The sequence below is a fragment of the Mycteria americana genome, chromosome 3 (assembly GCF_035582795.1).
Source record: "Mycteria americana isolate JAX WOST 10 ecotype Jacksonville Zoo and Gardens chromosome 3, USCA_MyAme_1.0, whole genome shotgun sequence".
In the NCBI taxonomy this organism is placed as follows: Eukaryota; Metazoa; Chordata; class Aves; order Ciconiiformes; family Ciconiidae; genus Mycteria; species Mycteria americana.
Window position 1 is genome coordinate 110,966,275 of NC_134367.1, and position 19,690 is coordinate 110,985,964.

The window sequence follows — 19,690 nt, forward strand, 5'->3', positions numbered from 1 at the left end:
CAGAACAAGGCCGGCTTGCTCCTGAGGTGGGCTTATGCCAGGTGGTGCCTGAGTGACTGTTTTGGACGTTGCCCCATGCTTTTTGAGGAAGAAGGATGGTGCACATGTCCAAAATGCTTTTTTTCATAGAGCGCTGTGAAAGAAAGGGGCATACGTAGCAGTAGTATGCGATACAGGGAATGTGAGTTCCCAGGGAAACCTGAATAAATCAGCTGCAGTGAAGTAAAGACACTTCCCAAATTGAGTCAGGCTGAACTGGGACCTTTTGAAATGTCTTGTGTCTGTATTAGAAATCATAGGAAGAAAGTTTGTCCTTCCCTCAGATATGAAATAGGCACATGAAAATTAACTTTTTTTCCATCCAAGCTCGATGCTGCAGTGCAGTGGAAGAGAGTTTTAAATGCTCAGGTCATGTGTGACTGTAGATGGATTCGAGTTGGAAGCGGGACATTTAGTTGCTATATATGAAAGCAAAAAATGTTCCCTAAGCTTTGTAATGAGTGTCTCCAGAGCCAGAGGTACTGACGTGGTATGAAAATGCGGGAGAAGTGAGTTACCGCTATTTTCATCCTGATCAAAGAAGTCTTTAAAAGGTGATGCAGGCTGCCTGCTCTGAGGGTGAACAGCCTCCTGCAGACCACAAAGATTCAGATCTGCACTGAAACTTTCAAATACTCATTCCCCCGACATTTAAATGTTCAAGGAGTTTTTGCATGTAACTTTTTCCACTGAAACTTCAGAAATATGGAGACGAAAATAAGTGAACATTGAATGCCACACCTTGAAAACAAGAGACGCAGATCGAAAGGCAGATGTTGAGAAAAATGTGAGCTTGTATTAAAATTTGCAGGGACTGCGGGCCACTGAGTATCTAAATATCTGCAGCTGTGTTAAAGTGATAACTGCTTAGAGGTGTAAGTTTGTATACGTGTTCTGGTTTAGTACGTCAATGTAGTACAAAAGAGGGTTTTACATGTATGTAGAGCAGGAGGGAGGGTGCTTCTGGGTTCGTTTCTTTTTTTTTTTTTTTTTCCTTAATCCCACTACTTAAAACGATATAGGAAGTGTGCAAATCTGATGAGAGACTCCAACTGGGTGTATGTGCTAAATATGGAAGTAGCTACGCAGAAATCCAAGGTAAAGGCACTATATGGTTTGAAGTCAGTATGTGTAATGAATTATTAAAACTCTGCTGAAACAACTGCAATTTTGTTTTCCTTGAAAGCCTGGCCACTATGCTTCTAGAGATTATGTTAACCGGGTACAGATAAGGGGAAGTACACGTAGAGGAGTAATCTGAGACATGCAAATAAACGGACACTGAGAATATGTGGGATTGGGACCCCAGTTGTGACACATGAGAATCATATGGTATAATATATATACTGGTATAGCAATCATACTGGTAAGCAACTGCTCTGAAGTCCTTTGGACGAGGAACCCTGTAATGGAGAGTCCTTCTAGGGGCCAGTCCAGCAGGCACTGGAAGGGCTCCCGATGACTGTGAATGGAGGAACTCTCTAATGTTGACACACACGGACCAAACGTTAATACTGCCTCTCAGTTGTTTTGTTGGAGGTTTTTCTAAGCTACAGTACAGCTGCAGCAGACAAATATCCCAGACAACAGTGCAAGGGTCACTTTATTTTTACACGTACAGAAAAAATTCAGAACATCTGCAGCCTGAAGTACTTTAGTGTGCCTTAGTAGAAAGGTTACCAGTTGCACAGACTTTAACTTGTGCTTTCCTGCTGTCTGCAGTGTCTGGAGGTCTGTCCGTGCTGCAGGAAACAGCTGGACGTAATGGCTTCTGGTTTTCACGGCATCCCTGGTCAGTAATTCAGATGCATTGGTTACCAGTCCAAAGACAAGGACAAGTATTGCCCTGTGCTTGTGCCCCACAAAATCACCACCCCAACACTCCTTTTCCAGTTGTGATCCTAATATATCTAAAAGCTGATACAATGCACAAGCATCCAAAATTCTGAATGTGTGTTTGTACCTGGAGCTTTGCTGCTAAAGGGCTTTTCCCTTTGTTTAGCAAAGCTGCAGGCTAGACAGGCGGCAGAAGCACATCCCTTGACGCAGTCCTGCCAGTAGCCTCAGCTTTTGAGGGGACAAACCAAAGTTGAGAGCAGTTCAATTACTAACGCTCAGTCCTTTGTTTCCTCTGTGCTGCCCACAGAGATGCTTAATTGTGCTGTAAAAGATTATTACGGCAAAGATTAGTCTACTGTTGGATTTTTAAAGGTTTCTTGTACGCACAGAGATGAGTAACAACTTTAAGCCATTCCTAGTCTGGTCTGTAATTGAGACCCTGAGCTCTTTATCAGTGATTCATTGCCATTTTGTGGTATCTTACTGGGCAGGTCTTCAGCAGCTGCAGAGCATCTGAGATGCAGTAATATGCTCTAGATGGCAGTATATTTTTAAACTATATTAGTTGAGCTGGGTAGAATATAAGATTGGTCATTTTAATCTTTTTTTTAATGCTCTTTGCATGCCACTCGCTTTCAAAGTAGAAATTTTTAAAATTCTGAGATTTAACAATATACATGCAAATACTAAGAAGAATTCACAGAAAGGAGCAAAGAAAACAATATTGTTTTCCCCTGCATTTTTAACAGGAAAATGTGGATTTTTTTTTTCCTGTAATGAGCAGCAACACATGATACTGTGTTAATATTTTCCTGTCACGATGCTTTTGTGGAATTGTAATTTGAGTGTTTCATGCTCCTCTTCTTCCAGAGCCAAGGTTTGCTGATCAGACCACATCTCCCAGACTTAGCACAGACTCTCCTCGCATCAATAAATGTCCATGGGATGTGATAGTTAGAGGGACTGCCTAGTCGGTAGAAAAGAACGGGGCCATGGAGCACCTATTTGCTGATTGAATTAATCAGTTTTGAGGCATTTGGTTTTTTTTCAATCAAAAGTTAATATTCCCTGTGAAAAGGAGATGGAAAAAAACTACGTTGCTAACAGAAGGGGGTTAAAAGAAAATTTTAAATGAGCCTTACAGAGACAAAAAAGAAAAAAGTAGTCAGGGCCAGAAGGATAACACAGTTGTTGAGTTAAATACAGTTTTATTAGTGACACATGCTTCATGTACAGGAAGTGTATGCTATTCCCAAATATACTCATCAAGCATCTGCCAGTCAGTGTTGTTGATCACTTCTATGCCTCATGCAGTACGTTTGACTGAATCCACTATCCACAGGTCTGCTACAGCCCACTAAATGCAAATTTCTTCTCCGCAGCAATCCAGCACAGGTTTGGTGACACACATACTATCGTTTATTTGCACTCATCAGGCTTTCAATATGACATAAAATCATTGTAACATAATGCATTATTAAATATATTTTCCAACTGAAAAAGATAAAATTGACAGACTGTCAGCGAACATTTTCATACTTTAGAAAAGGTTTGTAAAAAGAAACCCTGGAGTACATCCACCCGTTAGCATAAGTAAGGCTGACCAACTATTCAGAGCAAGAAACTGCGTGGAATGAGCTTGCCCTTTGCCTCGTTCTCTGGCTTGACTGTAAACAGAATTTGAATTTTGCTTCTGAATGTCATTTAGACAATGATTTGTATGAGCGTAGTTGAGTCTATGGATTATTCACAAAGCGTTTACTTGGGCTGTTTGTTGGTTTTGGTGCTGCTTGGTCACCTTGATATAATGTGTTCTTTGCGCTTTCATGGATGACCGAGTATGTTTGTAGATGGGAAGAGTGGAAAAATGAAAGTTTCTAAGAGGCTGTATGAGTACTGTTAGTGTGATTGTTAGGATTAGTTGTGAGCTTACAGGGAATTCTCAGGGAATCTTTTTTTCCCCTGGTTGCATCCTTTTACCCCCCAAAAAATGAAACCACGAACTTTTGTGAAGCCAGGAGCTGAGGAACCCTTTACAAGGACCTCTAGGGAGTATGCTCTCAGCTAGACAGAGGCAAGCCTGAACAGCTTGCTGGTCATAGCCAGCCAGGGCTTCGTAAATGCCAGGGTCCTGAGAGCTCTTTTGCAAGATGGAGATGTTGGGCTTCAGGGCCCCGCAGTGTTGGATCTGCCTCTTCCCAGGATGTCCTTGGTCTGCCTCTGGTTCATAGGAGAATTCTGCAGGGGTTTCCATACCTTGGGACAGTCAGCTCCCTGTAAGATTTTTTGTTTGTTTTAATGAAATGAAGTTGGCTTGGTCCCGAGTAGATTTGGCCTTTTTTTTTTTTTTTTAATAGGGGGAAAGATAACTGTGTAATATCCTTTCTGTGGAAAATTGCTACCTTTCACTTAGAACTGGAATAACCTTTTCTGAAATGTCAGGCTTTCCCAGAGACTGGAAAATCCAGATCTTAATGAAGGCTGTTTCTAAACACATAATTGTAATATTTGCTAATAACTACTGTGTTGATTGCCGTTATAAACCAGAGCCACAAATACTACTAACGTTGATTTCTGATTTCCATGCAAACAAATATGAATGATTTTGAGATATTTTTCCAAATGTAGATGTAGCTGAAAGTACATGTTGATCTCAGTTATTAACTTACATGTCTGTTGCAACTCTGAAATCTAGAGGACAGACACATGAGGTTTGTCACCTCAGATTTACCACTGAGAAACTGGGAACAATACAGCTCAGCAAAGTGAGAAAGCTTATCCACTGAGCAACGAAGCAATATCCAAAGGTAGTAATAAGCAATATTCGGTTACACGTAGGAATATTTGGTTACAACGTGAAACTTTAGAAAACTACGTATGTTAATTGCTGGGGATATTTCTTCCTTCCTACAGAAAGGGCGAAAAAGAAGGGAGGAAATCCTGTTTTTTAAAAACGCCCCAAGTAGAACGCTTTTCTTGTTGTTCCATCTTTACGTGAACATGCATGGTTATTCTATTAAAGAGGTATTTTTCATTAAAATAATATATAAATATTTTATTTAATGAATTTGTGGCCTTGAGGCTTGACTTCAGTACACATGAACCATTTTCTATTTTTTTACCAAAACTCTTGGTGAGCTGAACGAATTTCATATCCCCTAAGGAGATTCCTTTGCACAAGTTTAAAAACAGAAATGTCAAATGTTCTCTTCAGGTGCATGTTTCTAGCTGTGATGGAGTACCTTGGGTCAGGATTTGGCCCTGGATATTCCTTTAGGCAGGAATATCAAAGAAACCTCTGTTGTACCTTGCCATACTTCTGACTACTAAAAATGGAGCTGTCAGCTTCCAGTTGCTAATCCATTAATTTTTTTTTTAAAGGTTAGGGTTACTGTTGACAAGTGACAGAGCACCCTGGTACAAACAACTGGAATGGGAGGTTAGCATATTTAAAAAGAAGGAGATAAAATTTTCTTAGTGCTTTTTGGCTTCAATATATATTGTTTTGGAGAGGGGAAAAAAAATTTATTTTGTAAAATGGCTACAGTGTACTCTACGTTTGCATTACCCTCGCTGCACAGGAAGCATTTGTTTAGCTGATACAGTCTTCTGTAATTACCTTTCTAGACGTAAAATGCCCTGGAGGTGGAAGAGGAAAGGTCTCTCTTTTTCCTAACCTATAGATCACTCTGAAATCAAATCATTCCTCACTGTGAAGAGTAGCCTCTTGGCTATACAAAAACCTTTTACCCAGCATCTTTCTCTGAAGATAACTTAATTGGGAAAGATTCATAACTTCTGATACAATCTTCTTGTCTTCAAGTTCAGACCAATAGCCCAAGCAAATCATTTGAGATCAAGTTCCAAAATTAATCCTAAAGAATATGAGAAAAAGGAGTTCTTAGGTTAAAATGAATTGAACTGAATCCATTCCATTCTTTAAAAATAGAGAAAAACTTTCAATTTTTTATGTTATCTCTTATGCACCTCTTGCTGCAGATAGAGAGGAGGTTTGGGTGCCTGGACTGCCCTGTCTTCTCTGCTCAGATGTTCAACTTTATTTTTTATCTCAATTTACTGCATATATTGGTGACAGAGGGAACATTTCCACTTAGCTGAAGCTGAAGGTAGGCATGATTTCTGAAGAATGCAACATGTAGTGCATTGCAGTTGTCAGAAGCATTTTCCTGAAGGTGAGGAGTGCCAGGGAATTTGGGGTACTGCAGCTGATCGTTGTGTTACTGATTCCCAGGTAAGGCTGATCAGGGTAGTAGCAGTGATTTAATTTTGAGTTCTGTGGCTGCAGCATTAGAGAGAGAAATGCACCTCAGTGACTTTCTCTCAGGTTATTTTGCCATGGGAACAGTGATGTGGAGCAGGTCAGTTTTTCAAGTTTGTGTGAAGTTTTCACAGGATTGCGACCCCAAGGCTTGGCTCTCTGTCAGTACTAAATGCATGACATCTACATTCATTTGGGTCTGTTAGGGGTAAAGAGGCCACAGAGTTCTTGTCTATGGGAGATCCGTGATCTATGTTTAGGATATTATATCATTCCCCATTTTGGAGAGTCACTGGGCACAGATGTTATATATCAGGGATATTGATACTGGTCAGACATCTCACATCAGGCAAAACACGCATTGCTTTTAAAACCAGCTTATTTTATGAGCTCATTTTTTATTAATATTCTCTTTTATTTATTATTTTATATTAGCATCAAGGTGAAGCACATTTGTAGGAAAAAATCTGCTTTTAGCAACTATTATAACTATTGTAATGAAACCTGACGTTATTTGCCACAACCAGCTGTATCGGGGCTACTGAAAGACGTGTCAACTATGTCTTGATGTTAGGAAGGAAAAGCCAATATAAAGGTTATTCCATAGTTACCTATTACTTCATCATTCACAGCTGAAGGCAGGGCACTAGGTTTGATACCTACCCTCATAAATCGCTGGCCTGATCTTCTGTGTAGCCACATTCCAGACAACAATAGGGGATATTTAGTTATTGTACTGTAACTTAGCATAGAGACCAGGTTTAATTGAGCCATTAGGTATATTAAATTTTTTCCACTCAAGAATGGCTTACAATACAGCGTGAAGTCCATTCTTATCTTGAAGATTATTGCTTTAAGCAATGAGCAAGAGTTACAGCTCTTACATAAGAATGGTTATTTTTCTCTTGGTTTTGCTATTGTTACTCAGTTACAGGAGTGTGCTAAAAATGAGATTGCACTGAGAACGAGATAGGGCACAACTAACACTTGGTATTTAAGCTTCTGACAAGTCCCTCTGAAATTTTCAAGTTTTCCTTCAGTGGAAGTGGGAAGCAGGGCTAAGCAGAGCTTTAACAGAATCAAAGCAGTGTTTTCCCCAAGGCTTCAGCTATTTACCATGTTTACTATTATCCTCTTAAATGTGTCTTTTATTATCCATTACTATTTATCCATTCAAGAGGACAGTTCTTCAGCACTCTGAATTAATTATTACTCTAAGGTAGTTAATTCCTATTGTCACAGAAAGTTTTACCAAACTTTTATTGGGTGGTATTATCAAATTCTTTTGCTGTTATTACAGTGAAGCTTAGCGTTGCACCTAAACTAAAAGAATTAAGGTAAGCAACTGTAGTATTCGTGACAAAAATATTATTTAATAGATCAAAAAATGTACTTTTAATTTTCTTTCTGAACCACAAATTCCTTTATGGCTTCTCTGAGAAATCAGAACATACCAGCAATCCAAAGGTTTATTTTGTTCCACCAAAGAAACCTTCCAAACACAAGTTTTGCCTGCCTGTATTTCTACAAAGTTAAATCCTACTTTTGCTCTGAGGACCTCAAAGAATGAGATGAGAATACTCAAGATCCTGTCATCTTCAGAAAATCCAACTTAAACATTCACAGGGAAAATCTATGCTTTCAAAGCTCATAGCGTTCTACTTTGCTCATTGACCTTGCATGTTATTTCAGATGCTGTTTCTCTTTGCACCTCTAATATCATTGTGATCTTGCAAAGTTAGTGCAGGTTTGTATGGATCCTCACCTGTTCTGGGTCTCTGTAGTATTCTAATCCCCAACAGCGTCTTTGAGATGCATTGGGTTGTTGAACAGGAGCTGGGTACATGTTTGCCCGTTCCATGTATGGGATCTCCACATGCTAACAAAACTTTAAAACAACAAATTGAGGGACTGAAAGGTCAAAGAGAACTTAGAATCAGAGTGAGATTAAAGTTGACAGTTTTTCTAGGTGATGACAATTTTGCTGTTTAAAGCAATTTGTCTTGTGTCTCCCTGTGTGCACAGGTATCAGGAGGGAAGAACTGACCAAGAAGTAGTTGAATATCGGTGCTTATTGCATATAATCTATAAAGCTGTTTAAGATCTTTGTGCTTGATGTGTAGTATACAAATGGCTATGTCATACATAATGTTTATTTTTCTTTTTTTTTTAATGAAAGGTCTGAGCACTTCCAATCTCCCAGTGAGCAGCCCTCCTCTTCCTCCTGGTTACTCTGCTTGGAACTTGACCTGGGTCATGAGAGATACATCCCCTTTCTTCTCCCATAGAGGACGACACAGTGAGTAGCATTTATATGTTATCCTCAAGAGGCTGTAACTAACTGCCTAAGGATATTGGTGTAATACTGGAGCAAAACAACACAAGTCAAATGATTCATGATAAAATATCCATACTGTCAGCCCCTGAGGGCACTAATAAGCCTTACTGCCCCTTACCAGCCACCCCTGGGGCCTTTCCCCACCCTGCCCATGGGTCCAGGAGCCCCATTTGAGCCCAGCCTGGGGTCAGGCTGATGTCCTGATGGCCCATCACCATCTCCACGGAGGTGCCTGGTGACCTTGGCTGGGCTAGCTTGCCCTGCTGCCTCAAAAACAAGGTCCGAGACTGTAATATTAGGGTGCTGTGTTGGAATCCAGTGATATTGTAAAGAGAAGAGCTGTGTACCAAACTTATTTTTTCTTGCCATCTCCTTTTGTAACTCCCATCCCTTCCAAAATCTGGGAATCTGTTTTCATGTGTTCTCTGGTATGACCTATTTACTGACAAACCATAGCCATTCCACTGTGAAATACTATGGTCGTAGTTAGGACCAGACTGCATAAGGCAATATCTAATATGCAATCCAGAAAGTGACTGAAGTAGAATATATCTACTATATATCTACTACCAGTCTCTATGAGGGGAGATAAGGTGCTGAGAGGCTAATAAGATTTACTCACCCCAAGCCTGTAATTATCTGCTTGAGGGAAAAGTTTGACCTACCTATATGAAGGAGTCCCATATTTCTTCAAATTTATGTTGCAGCCTTTTATGTGTGCAATATATATTCTTTCCACTGGCATACAATATCTGCTTCTAGCTGTTGTATCTGCTTGAACGATGAGGACACACCAATTTCATTTTGGAAGGGACAGTAGTACAATCTTTTTTCCCTCACTTAGCTTTCTCAGAAGTTGCAAGGATGATTTTTAATTTATCCTTTATTACTTCTTCCTAAACTCTTTCAGTTTCTCAGTAATACCATTCTAAGGGAAGGCTTTGTTCTTAAAACCTAAAAGCATTGATTCCATCTGACAGCATCACATGGAGATAAATGTACTGCATCTAAGCAGAAATGATTTATTATGATTTTAGCTGGTTGCACAAGATCAAATTCTACCATATTCCAACCATCTGTTTTGCAAGGAAAGGCAGGAATTTGATGAGGTGTTACACAAAATACAATCTTCACTCAGGACAAGTCTAACCTGTTTTCTCCCGCAGGAGGTGTAATTCAGGACATGAACCTTGAAGCTAGTGGGATATCCTGAAGTTGTTTGATTTTTTGCTAGCTTTGCACCTTAAGTTTTCCAAAAGTTGGCAGAACCTCCTCTAAAATTAAAGGGTAGCAGTAGCCCTCAAAGTCACACATTTCAGACTAGAACACCCCGTAGCATCACTATGCAGACATACTTCCTGCCCCTTCAGATATGCAGTGTGCAGAGGACCGGCATGGGTATGTGGAGTGGAGCCTGTAAGCATAGCCCAAGCCTAACAGGGCAATTCTTAAAACTTCCCTCTATTCCTCTGCATACCTGCAGCTTTTAGGCACCTGAATGTTTATTAGTAAACTTCCCAGGGATCTAGATTTCTGTCCAGAACTGCTATGAGCATGACAGAGACTTTCAGCAGCTGATCATTGGCTCTGGATCTGAGCAGCTCTGTGAAGGTCACACAGGGACTCAGCAGAGCAAGGCAGAAGACAAACTTAGACCATCCAAGCTCTAAGCAAGTAACCTTGTCCCAGGACCACCCCTGCCTTCTGATTAAGTGGTTAATCCAAAATCACACAATAATTCATTAGCAGAAATAAAACCCAGCAGTCCTTTACTACTAGAGTGCTTTCCTCTTCTGTCAGAAGCTTTTCTCACTGCTCCCAGCATGATTAAGATTACAGAGTGCTCTATAAAACTTCTATCAAAACTTTGTTTGCCTAATCATCTGATGGGACCCATCTAATTAACTGGCTGACATTGCTGGAGTGGGGCAATATTAGTTGTCTTGATTACTTTTTTCCCATGTTCTGCTATTGGAGAAATCTCCTTGATTGAAAGGCTGAGTAAATTGAAATGTAGGGTACCTTTTCCTCGGCCAAACTAAATTCCCTGCTCCTATGCTCAGAATTAAAAATTCTGACGGACTGCCTCTAGTAGTTCTGGCAGGAACAGTGCCTGATGATATCTTTGAAACTATATGCAGCAATCCCACAAGGTAATCACTGGCACAACAGGATACTTGAGAATGATGCATTCACAAGACTTTTCTTCTATCTTGTCTAGAGGTTTCTAGATTTGTCTCTATCCAAGCATTGGTTAATCATCTACCATCTCAGAGATGCAAAATCCACCTGCCTTTCAGAAAATAAAGACTTAAAAAACCCCATGAAGTCAAAATTATCTGGGAATTCAGCCTGCAGGGCAGGAGGAGTCTCTAAACCTCCATATTTTCGTGTTTTCTTTTGTTCTCTTTGAAGTACACTCAGACTATTTCATGTAGCTAGAACAAACCTTTAATGCGTTCTGCATATGCGGACTTACGGTAGCATATTAATCTCCCATTTGCAGCCCTGATGGAACTCTGTCCTGAGGCTTACATGATTAACAGCACCCAGCCACATATTTCATTTCTTGTCCTGGTTGGTTGAATATTAATTTTCTCTTCTGTATAGGTATTGTATAAGAAATCAATTGTCCACTGCATAAAATCCATTAAGCTTTTGTAACAGGTGTTCCAGACGACGGGTGCCCCTTAAGGCCTGGAAGCCTTCATGCAGTTAATACACCCCTCTCTGCCCCATCCCCTACATCCCCTTGGGCCAGCCAACAACACTGAACCTGGAGCATGATCCTGGCAGGGTATGGTGGCAACTGCTACCGATTGGAAAAAAAATCAAATGCAATTCAGCCCATCTAAATTCTGTTTTGAAAGAAGAACACGTTTCATGAGAATAACAGGCATAAGGGTTGCCATGTTGGACCGTTTGGGAAACAGGAGATGGCTTTTGCTTTTTAACTCTTCTTATGCCGCTGTGTTGTCTGTGCGTCTCTTTGCCAGATCCCCCAGTAGCAGCTGAACTCCTTGGCTGTTCTGAACCAGCTTTGTGCAAAATACAGAAGTACACCTCTCAGGCTGTCAGACTTCTGCAATATAGTTTACAGATATTTTTTTGCCCCCCTGAAGTTTAGGAAATAGTCGTGTTTTGGATTCCAAAGTTAACTGGGACTAAAACTCAGGGGGAAATAGCAGATTTGGCTACCAAATGACTAGTGTGCTTAAAAACATTTACAAAAAGTGAGATCAGCAGAGGAGGAGCACATACCTTCAAGAGTGCATAATTATTCACAGCTTTGATTTAATAGGTACTAAAAGCATAATCCAAAAGGATGGCCTCTATTAACAACTTATTAATAATTTCACTCAGTTCTATGTCTTCAGAAAACTAATTTGACAGGGTTGTTGGTTTTTTTTTTTTACACTTTCTAATGGAATGTCGTCTGTGATGAGTTCATGATTTCCTGAATTGGGTTTGCTAAAAAAAAAAAAAAAAGCGTTCAACTAATTTTACTGTGCAATAATTTGGGGTCATTCTCACTGCGTATTTGATGCTCAGTAGCATGGCAGTTGCTCAGCGAGGTGTCAGATTACTTATTTTTTTCTCTGGTAGGTTGTGTGCAATTTGCCAAATTCAAGTACTCATGTGCATGCATTCAAAATACCATTTCCTTCATGTGAGTTGGATACCAGATAGATACTGCTGACACGAAACTCAATGAGTCTGAACATCAAACAAAAAGGAAGATGGAGAGAAAGAGGGCAGCAGCCAGATGAATTCGTGTTACAGTTAGGTTCCCATGACTACTTGTTTTATAAATCTACAACAAATCAGACTAATACTGACATCTTCAGAATGATAAAGCTATCATGATACTTGGCTCAGCATGGCATAGTGAGATGCACAGATATGAACTAATTTTTACAACAAGTTCCTGTTTGGAAGGTGAGATAAAGTCAGGAGAGGAATGAGTAGAATAATACTTTGTCCCAGAGGAAAAATGAATCAATGCTTTCTTAGTAAAGATATTGCAAAAGTGATGTATTACCTTAATTCAAACACATCCTTTTTGCAGTCTTAGAAGTACTCTAACATAGTTTTGGAAATAGTGTTATGAATATAATAGGGCAAGACTTCTATTAACAGCAGTTATTCACACCAGATTAATAGGATTGCTCAATATAAAATAGCAGATTCTGTCACCCCATATACGTATGCAAGAATTCTGGTTTAACAATTAGATGGTATTTTTGCCATGTGCAATGGTGCTGAAATCCAGGGGGAGGAAAATCACAGGAAAAGCAGCATCTGCCTAGCTAAACTGAAGGCTGTGCTAAGCAAGAAAGAAGAAAAAATCTTATTAAGGAGAAATTTTTACTTTCTTTCACATTATTCTTTTCCTTATATCCTCTTTCATCTGCAGATAATACACCAATGACAGCTCAACATTTTTTCAACAATAAAATAACATACAGTAAGACAACAACTGTCTTTTCTCCCTGTCTCTCAAGTATTCATTTTCTCTAGAGATCTCTCAAACTGCATGCAAGAGGTCCCTTGTATGAATTGTCAAAATATGACAGTTCATCCAACCACTGTTTTGCACCAACTGGAGCATGTTTTCTAACAATCGCTGTTAGTTGGTACTTCAGTCTTTAGGCCAGAACTGGCGTTAGAAATGCACTTTCATTTATTGTTTTTGCTGCATGCATGGGAGACTTGGTGGACAAATATTTCTTGTGTGGAGGATGAGCTCTGTCACTTCTCAGACCAGGAGGAATGAAAATGAGAGCTATTGCTGATTGTTCTCCCAACACCCCCTCCTCACACCTCTCTCTGTAGCTGTCTTGAAAGACTGTGCTTATAATTGATTGATAAAGGAGTCCTGGCCCTCTTCTTTGTAGCTTGATTTCCATCGAACAAAGCAGCTGTCAAAGATTTTGGTGATTCAGTCTCTGGTGCGCACTGAGGAGCTGGGTGGATATAAAGTATATGCTGTCATTTTAAAGATTCTCTTAACAAATAAATTAATGGTTGCATTATTGCCATTTTCTCTAAGCAGTGGCCCGTCCAGCTGTGGCTCACTCCCCAGAAGATTAATTTAAACACTTCTGGCATGAGGAGAGCCCTGGCTCCCCAGGGAGGCAGGCAGTTCACCCTGCGCTTGGCACCGAGGCCCGAGCGCTCTTCCCAGGGGGTGATTGTCTCTTTGACGGAGCAGGTGAAATTATGCTTCCTGTGGGGTACTGCTCCTCTAAAACTTTTTTTCTTCAGAATGCAATCTAACTTTAATAGCTGCTCCCGAGGGAAACCCGAGCGTTTCTCTTTCAAGGCGGGCGTCGAAGGGATGAGCAGCGCTGGCGCAGCCGGCTCGGACCCTGCCCGGCAGGTAGCGCGGCCCTGCGATACTCCCCCAGGACGCCGGGGAGAAACCGGCCGCGTTCAAATCCTCCTTGCCCGCAGCGAGGTTTGCCGAGCCCTCGGAGGCGCGCACCTGCCAGGGGCAGGGCTGTGCTGTCCTGCCGGCCGGCTGAGGGGGGCGCGGCTGCGGCCCCAGTCCCTCCCGCTGAGCGGGAGGTGGAGGGGCTGGGAAGCTTCTACAGAGCCACGGGCCGCAGCCGTAGAGCAGAGGGAATGGGAGGTCGGAAGAGGCCCTGGGCAGCAGCAGAGAAAGGACAGGGTGCTGCCTTGAGCGGGGTGGGGGGCTCTCAGGCAAACGGGGCAAGACCTCGGGGTCCTGCCTTCACCGAGCCCCACCGGGACACCTCCCCTCCTCTTCCATAGCCCAGTTTGCTGAAAGGACACGTCCCTGTTCCCCAGGTGAGGTCCCGCCTGCCTCACCCCGCTCTGGCGTTTAGCCAGGGCTCTGTACCTGCATAAAATGGCCGCCGGGCTGGCCCGTGAGACGGGCTGGGTGTCGACCGGGGGAGAGAGACTGTGGAGGGGCTCATCGCGACCGAACATCAGCGCCGTGAGGGAATGGTGGCGTTCCTGTCAGTAAATGCAAGGTCGGGAGAGCGTACGTGAAGACCTGCTGGTGCGGAGGAAGGACGCAGAGCGATAAGCTAACTTGCGCTAAGTAACTTTAAATTAAAAGGAGGTCCCTGATGAACACAGGCTGCGTCTCAGGGCAGGGAGAGAGGGGTGGGTGTGCTGCCTGGCTGCTCTCCTCGCTGCTTCACTTGCAGGTGCCTGAGGTGCGTCAGGCAAGATGGACCCCAAAGCCGTGCTGTACAGAGCGATGCCTTGGGGCTCCTCGAGTGCCTCCCCAGCTCCTCACCTCCCCTGTCACGCCATGCTGCTGCTCTCACGTTTGTCAGCTCCTGCAGCGGCAGCCCAAAGACCAGGCAGTTACTGTTGGTGCAGGCATTTGCTAGGGGTAGTAAGGCCTGGGGTGCCTGGCAGGGATACATGTTTCATACTATCCCTTAAAATGTGCCAGTTTGCCCTTTCTCAGTGCTGAGCAATGGAAGGAAGTAGGTGAAAATTCCTCTTCAAGCTTGCTTTCTTAGCAGGAACCCTGGGTTAAACCCTGCAATTGTTTTCCCTCTTTAATTTGCGTGACCACTGACACCTTTTCCCTTTCCCCTTGTGATTTTTTCTGTGCACTTCCATCCTGTGGTGGATTCGCTCATTTTAAATTGCTGCTGTACTTCTAGCTGCACAGTGGAAAGGTGGCACTAGGGATCCATTTGCAAAGAGTTTCACCCCTTTGTGTCAGCAGGGCAATGCTCGCTTCCAAGGGCCTGGCCTGTATTTGGTGTCCTCCTCGGTGCTCAGCAGCCTGGTGAGCTGACAGCCAGAGAGCACACAGTCTCCTATTTATGCTCCATTTTCAGGGAGAAATACTTATTGCTGCAGGCTTCCTTGTATCACCCCACATGTGTACCCCTGTATTGCTGGATAGAAATTCAGAAGGGCCTGTTGAGGCAATTGAAACCCTTAGATTTAATGCCCTGTGCCCTTTTCTACCCAGAGGGAATGGGAAAAGCTTTAGGAACTGGCTCTGTCCCTGGGATTAATAACTGGAAAATCAATTTGTTATTTCCCTGTCATAAATTAAAAGCTTATAGGCCTTATAACATGAGTATAATAGAGGTTAGTGGGTATTGATGGAGGTCTCAAAGCTCACTCAGCAGAGCACATCTCTACTATACAATGTAAATTATGTCTCCTCCACAAGGCATATCTGTCAATATTTGTATAAAAAAAGACATCCTGTGCAAGAATATTTTATCTGTTTCTATGCTGCTACTGCAATTGTTGCTGCTGGAGGAAGTGTGTTCTTGAGGAAGGTTGTGGTCCTGTTTTGATCAGTGTAAGTGACCTCTACATTGTGCGTTTGCCTCTGTAGATGTAGTACAAATTAGTCATGTTTAAGCTGATGAGACGCCAGTTAGGATGTACATCTCTGAGCTGGTCCTTCTGAGAATAGAGAACCTCTACCCACTCCCTTGTCTACTGAGGTGAGAAAGCAATCACACCTTTTCAAAGGTGTGACCAGGTGAGAGTAATGGAGGAGGAGTGATTTGTAAGAGTCAGCAGACCAGGACTGAAAAGGATCTTTTTAAGTCAGACACATGTATAACTAAAAAGGAGCAATCTAAAAGGAAATTACCTGCTAAGGTTTTTGTGGTTGAAAGGAGATGTGGTTTAAAACAAATAAACCTAGTCTGTTGTTGGGCAGCTGAAGAAAAGATAATCAGAATAGTTTTTTAACAAGAACAGGCTTTTTATAGCTCTCTCTAGATTATTTTTGTCCTAAAAAAGGCATGTTTCTGTAATGTGTGGTTACACAAATGATCTAAGATGATCCAAAGAGCGAATGATCCATAATCTGACCTGCAGCAATGTAAAAGGGTATTTCCTGCAGATTACTGTGTTTTGGCATATTATTTATATTACTATTTTCAGTCATTTTATTTATTAGAAAACTCTAATCAGTTTAATTGAAACAGATGTAGTTGCCAGATATTTTAGTTGTTTGTGCACAAATTATTGCCATTAGGTATGTTGATTAAAAATAAATAAATTGAGGCACTCACAAGGCTCTAATGTCATCAGACACACATACAGATTCCACTGTCTTTTCAATTGGATAGTAGCTTAATTTACTTTTCAGTCTATGGTTGGTATCCTGCATCTTCTTACATACCAGAAACTGAAATGATTGATATCTACATCCTTTCTTAAACAGGTGTTTACCTAAATTTGATTATAAGCATCACTTTTGCTTCCTCTTTAAAGACATAATGATGATGAAATAGACTTCTAATAAATTAGCTGTTCTGTCTCTATGATGTCCAGTGGTTGCAAAAAGATGCAGAAGATTGTTGGACAAGGGGTTGGGTTTTTTTGCAATATATTTAAAAAGAGACTTGGCAATTTGCTGGAACTTAAATTCCTATAGAGACTTTAGGATCTATAATGTCAATATAGCTGTGGCATAAATGCATATACTGGATATAAATCTTTGTGACATCTCTTTAAGAAAACCCACTAAAAATCCCAAAAAACCCCACTTTACTGACTAGGCACACTATTCAAGTCCGAAAGCTCTGTATCTAGTCAATTTATATTGGTAGTAGGTTTAAAAAATAATCGCTAAAAGTTGTGTTAGATTTAATTACTTTTCCTGCAGCGTTTGCTGTTTTTCAGAAAAGGGCAGAAAGGCTTTTATTCAGCTTCCAAAGGCACGTGGCTACTTCTTTATGTGCTTAGCTGGGCAAGAAAAAAATAAACTTGGTGTTGCATTTAAACATGTTAAGACAAAAGTAAAAAAGGAAGGAGAAAGAACTTTTTTTATGCAGAGGCATAAAAAATGGCAGGTGAGCTGTGGCAGCAACTCAAATATTGTGAGAGTTCTGTATTTGCAAATGTGTTTTCTACCGTCTTGTAGCAGCTACCACAGCAAGAGCAGCTTATCAGTGAAAAAAATGTATGTATTGTATATAATGCTTTTTTTTATAAAGTATATTATGTTGTCAGTAGTGAAGGACATAGCGAAAGAAGGAAAGCCTGCGGGTAGGAAGTTAATGTTAGGCTTGGAAGACTGGATGCTGTTTGCATAGACTTTGCTGCGTTGCATCAGATAGCATTTCTTTGTCATCATTTCTTTGTATTGAATAGGATAATAGCACTGAAATTTGTGTCTGACACGAGATTAATTTAAATCAGAGCCTATGAAGAGTGCAGATACTCTGGTGATGGGGGGTGGACTATCAAGTTCTGTAAAAGATGCAAGTATGTTTTCATTAAATTGCAGACGCTCTCAGCTGTATGAGCCAAGTAGTCTCCTTCTCTTTCAAGGAATAACCTGTGTAAAGGGCATTCAGCTTGACCACAACAGGCATGTTAGGTCATGTCCACTTCTCTGTAGGCTATTCATTGCAAGGGAGGGAAATGGTATTGCTACTTGCCTTTTTTCCTTTCCTTTCCCCCCTTCAGGCAGAGGCTTTAGTTGTCTGCAGGGGTCACAACACTAAATGTGACGACTGGTATTTAATCATATACCCCAATTAAGTTGTGCCAGTTGTAGGTCAGAGGCCTGCTGTGTTAAGGGCTCCACAACCGATTGATAGCTCTCTTTTGAGGAGGAGGTTCTGGAAAGTGAGACTGAATGGGGGAACTGAGCTGGCTATCAAGTGCTTGTAGGCACTGTAATCAGAGTGTCAGGGGGTGAGGACTGGAGGAGGAAAATGAGAGCCCCTTGTGGATATTCATGAAGAGCTTCCCTGCCTGGGGGCAAGAGGGTAAGAGCACAAAGGCTTCTGTTCCCAGCAGCTGGATGGGAGAGGAGTGGAAGTAAGCAGTGGCTGCTGGAAAGCTCATGAAAATATGAGAGACTGATAGGGGAGAGAAGCCCACAAAGAATTAAATAGTTGATTTGAAATGATTGCTCTTGCCAGGTGTTGTCCTTGGCCTGGGCTTTCCCTTCCATTGTCCTGTGGGTTCTGTCAAAAAAGTCCTTGCATGAGCTGTGTTTCTCCCCTCTTTTTTTGACAGTGCCTTAAAGCACATACTACTCAAGGTGTTTTCCGTAACTAAACTATACAGTAATGATGATATATCTCCTGTAACATGTAGTTGAGTGTTTGGTTGCTCTTTTGTCTATTTGGGCTTTGATACAAAGTTCAATAGTCTCTTAACACTTCATAGGGTTAAAAAGATGTTGGGTTTGTTTTTCTTTTTTTAAAGAACATATAAGGGACTAGAAATAAGTGGTCTGAGGTTTGGGTATGATATTGCAGTAGTAAACTGTATAGCATGAATATATCCACTGTTCCCTGCTGCCCAAATTGAAGTGTGCTTCATGTATCATGAAATTTATATTGATAACATAGAGGCCTGAAAAGGGAAGCGACTTGTGCATTCAAATTTAAGGAAATGTGTATAATCCTTGTTACTGTTGCTTGTGGTGTATATGGATTCCTTACATTATGTGGTTTCCATGGTGTTGTGAAGCATTCAAAATACTGAGTGATAAAACACCTGATTAAGAAAATAAAATATAAACTGGAAAAATAGACTCTGCTCCTTCCAGCTTGCTGTTAAAAAGGCAAATTAGCTGGGAAGAGTGTAGTGAGAGGGCAACAGTATTAACCTTCAGATTAAAAAATGTTATATCACCAGGAGAATAGGCTGCACTACATAAATCTGTGCATACTAAGAAGAAATTAGATGTTTAATAGAGAATGTAATTGAAGTTTTTAAAAAAATTAGTTAATTTTACTGATGTCAATTCAGATTATTTTTTCCACTTGCATAGCTATGGCAGGACAGTAGACAGTGTAGAAAACTGCAAAGAAGAGCTGGATTTTTTTGTTGGGCTTTTTCAAATGGATCTAGCCTTTTCAGAAACATTGAGTTAGTTCAAAAATAGTTTATTTCCGTTACTGAATATTGTGTTGATTGCTGACTGTGGTGACAAAAGCACATGTATACAGGGCATTCCAGAAAATTTAGCAATCTTGATGATTAAAAGTAAAATCCGTGCAGGTTATCACTGCATGTTGTGTTAAGCAACTTTGAATTATGGTGTGATAGTAAATTGGACACTGGGAAGTGAATCACAGTTGCACCAGCAGGGTAATTGGTTTCTGAAAGAGAAACATCTCAAAAAGAAACGTCTGTGTTGGAGGCAGGTGCTGGCGGTATTGCCTGGAGGCTAAAGTTTTGTGGCAGCAGATCAAGCTTCTGCT

General features: G+C 41.2%; 1 protein-coding gene across 1 annotated transcript in view; it reads left to right on the forward strand.

Moving 5' to 3' along the window:
* ALK (ALK receptor tyrosine kinase) overlaps nucleotides 1-19,690 on the forward strand; it is a 316,680-nt gene that overhangs the window by 74,890 nt on the left and 222,100 nt on the right. The window contains exon 2 of the mRNA XM_075496570.1: nucleotides 8,337-8,456. Coding sequence (XP_075352685.1) covers nucleotides 8,337-8,456 — 120 coding nt within the window. The remainder of the gene's footprint in view (nucleotides 1-8,336; nucleotides 8,457-19,690) is intronic.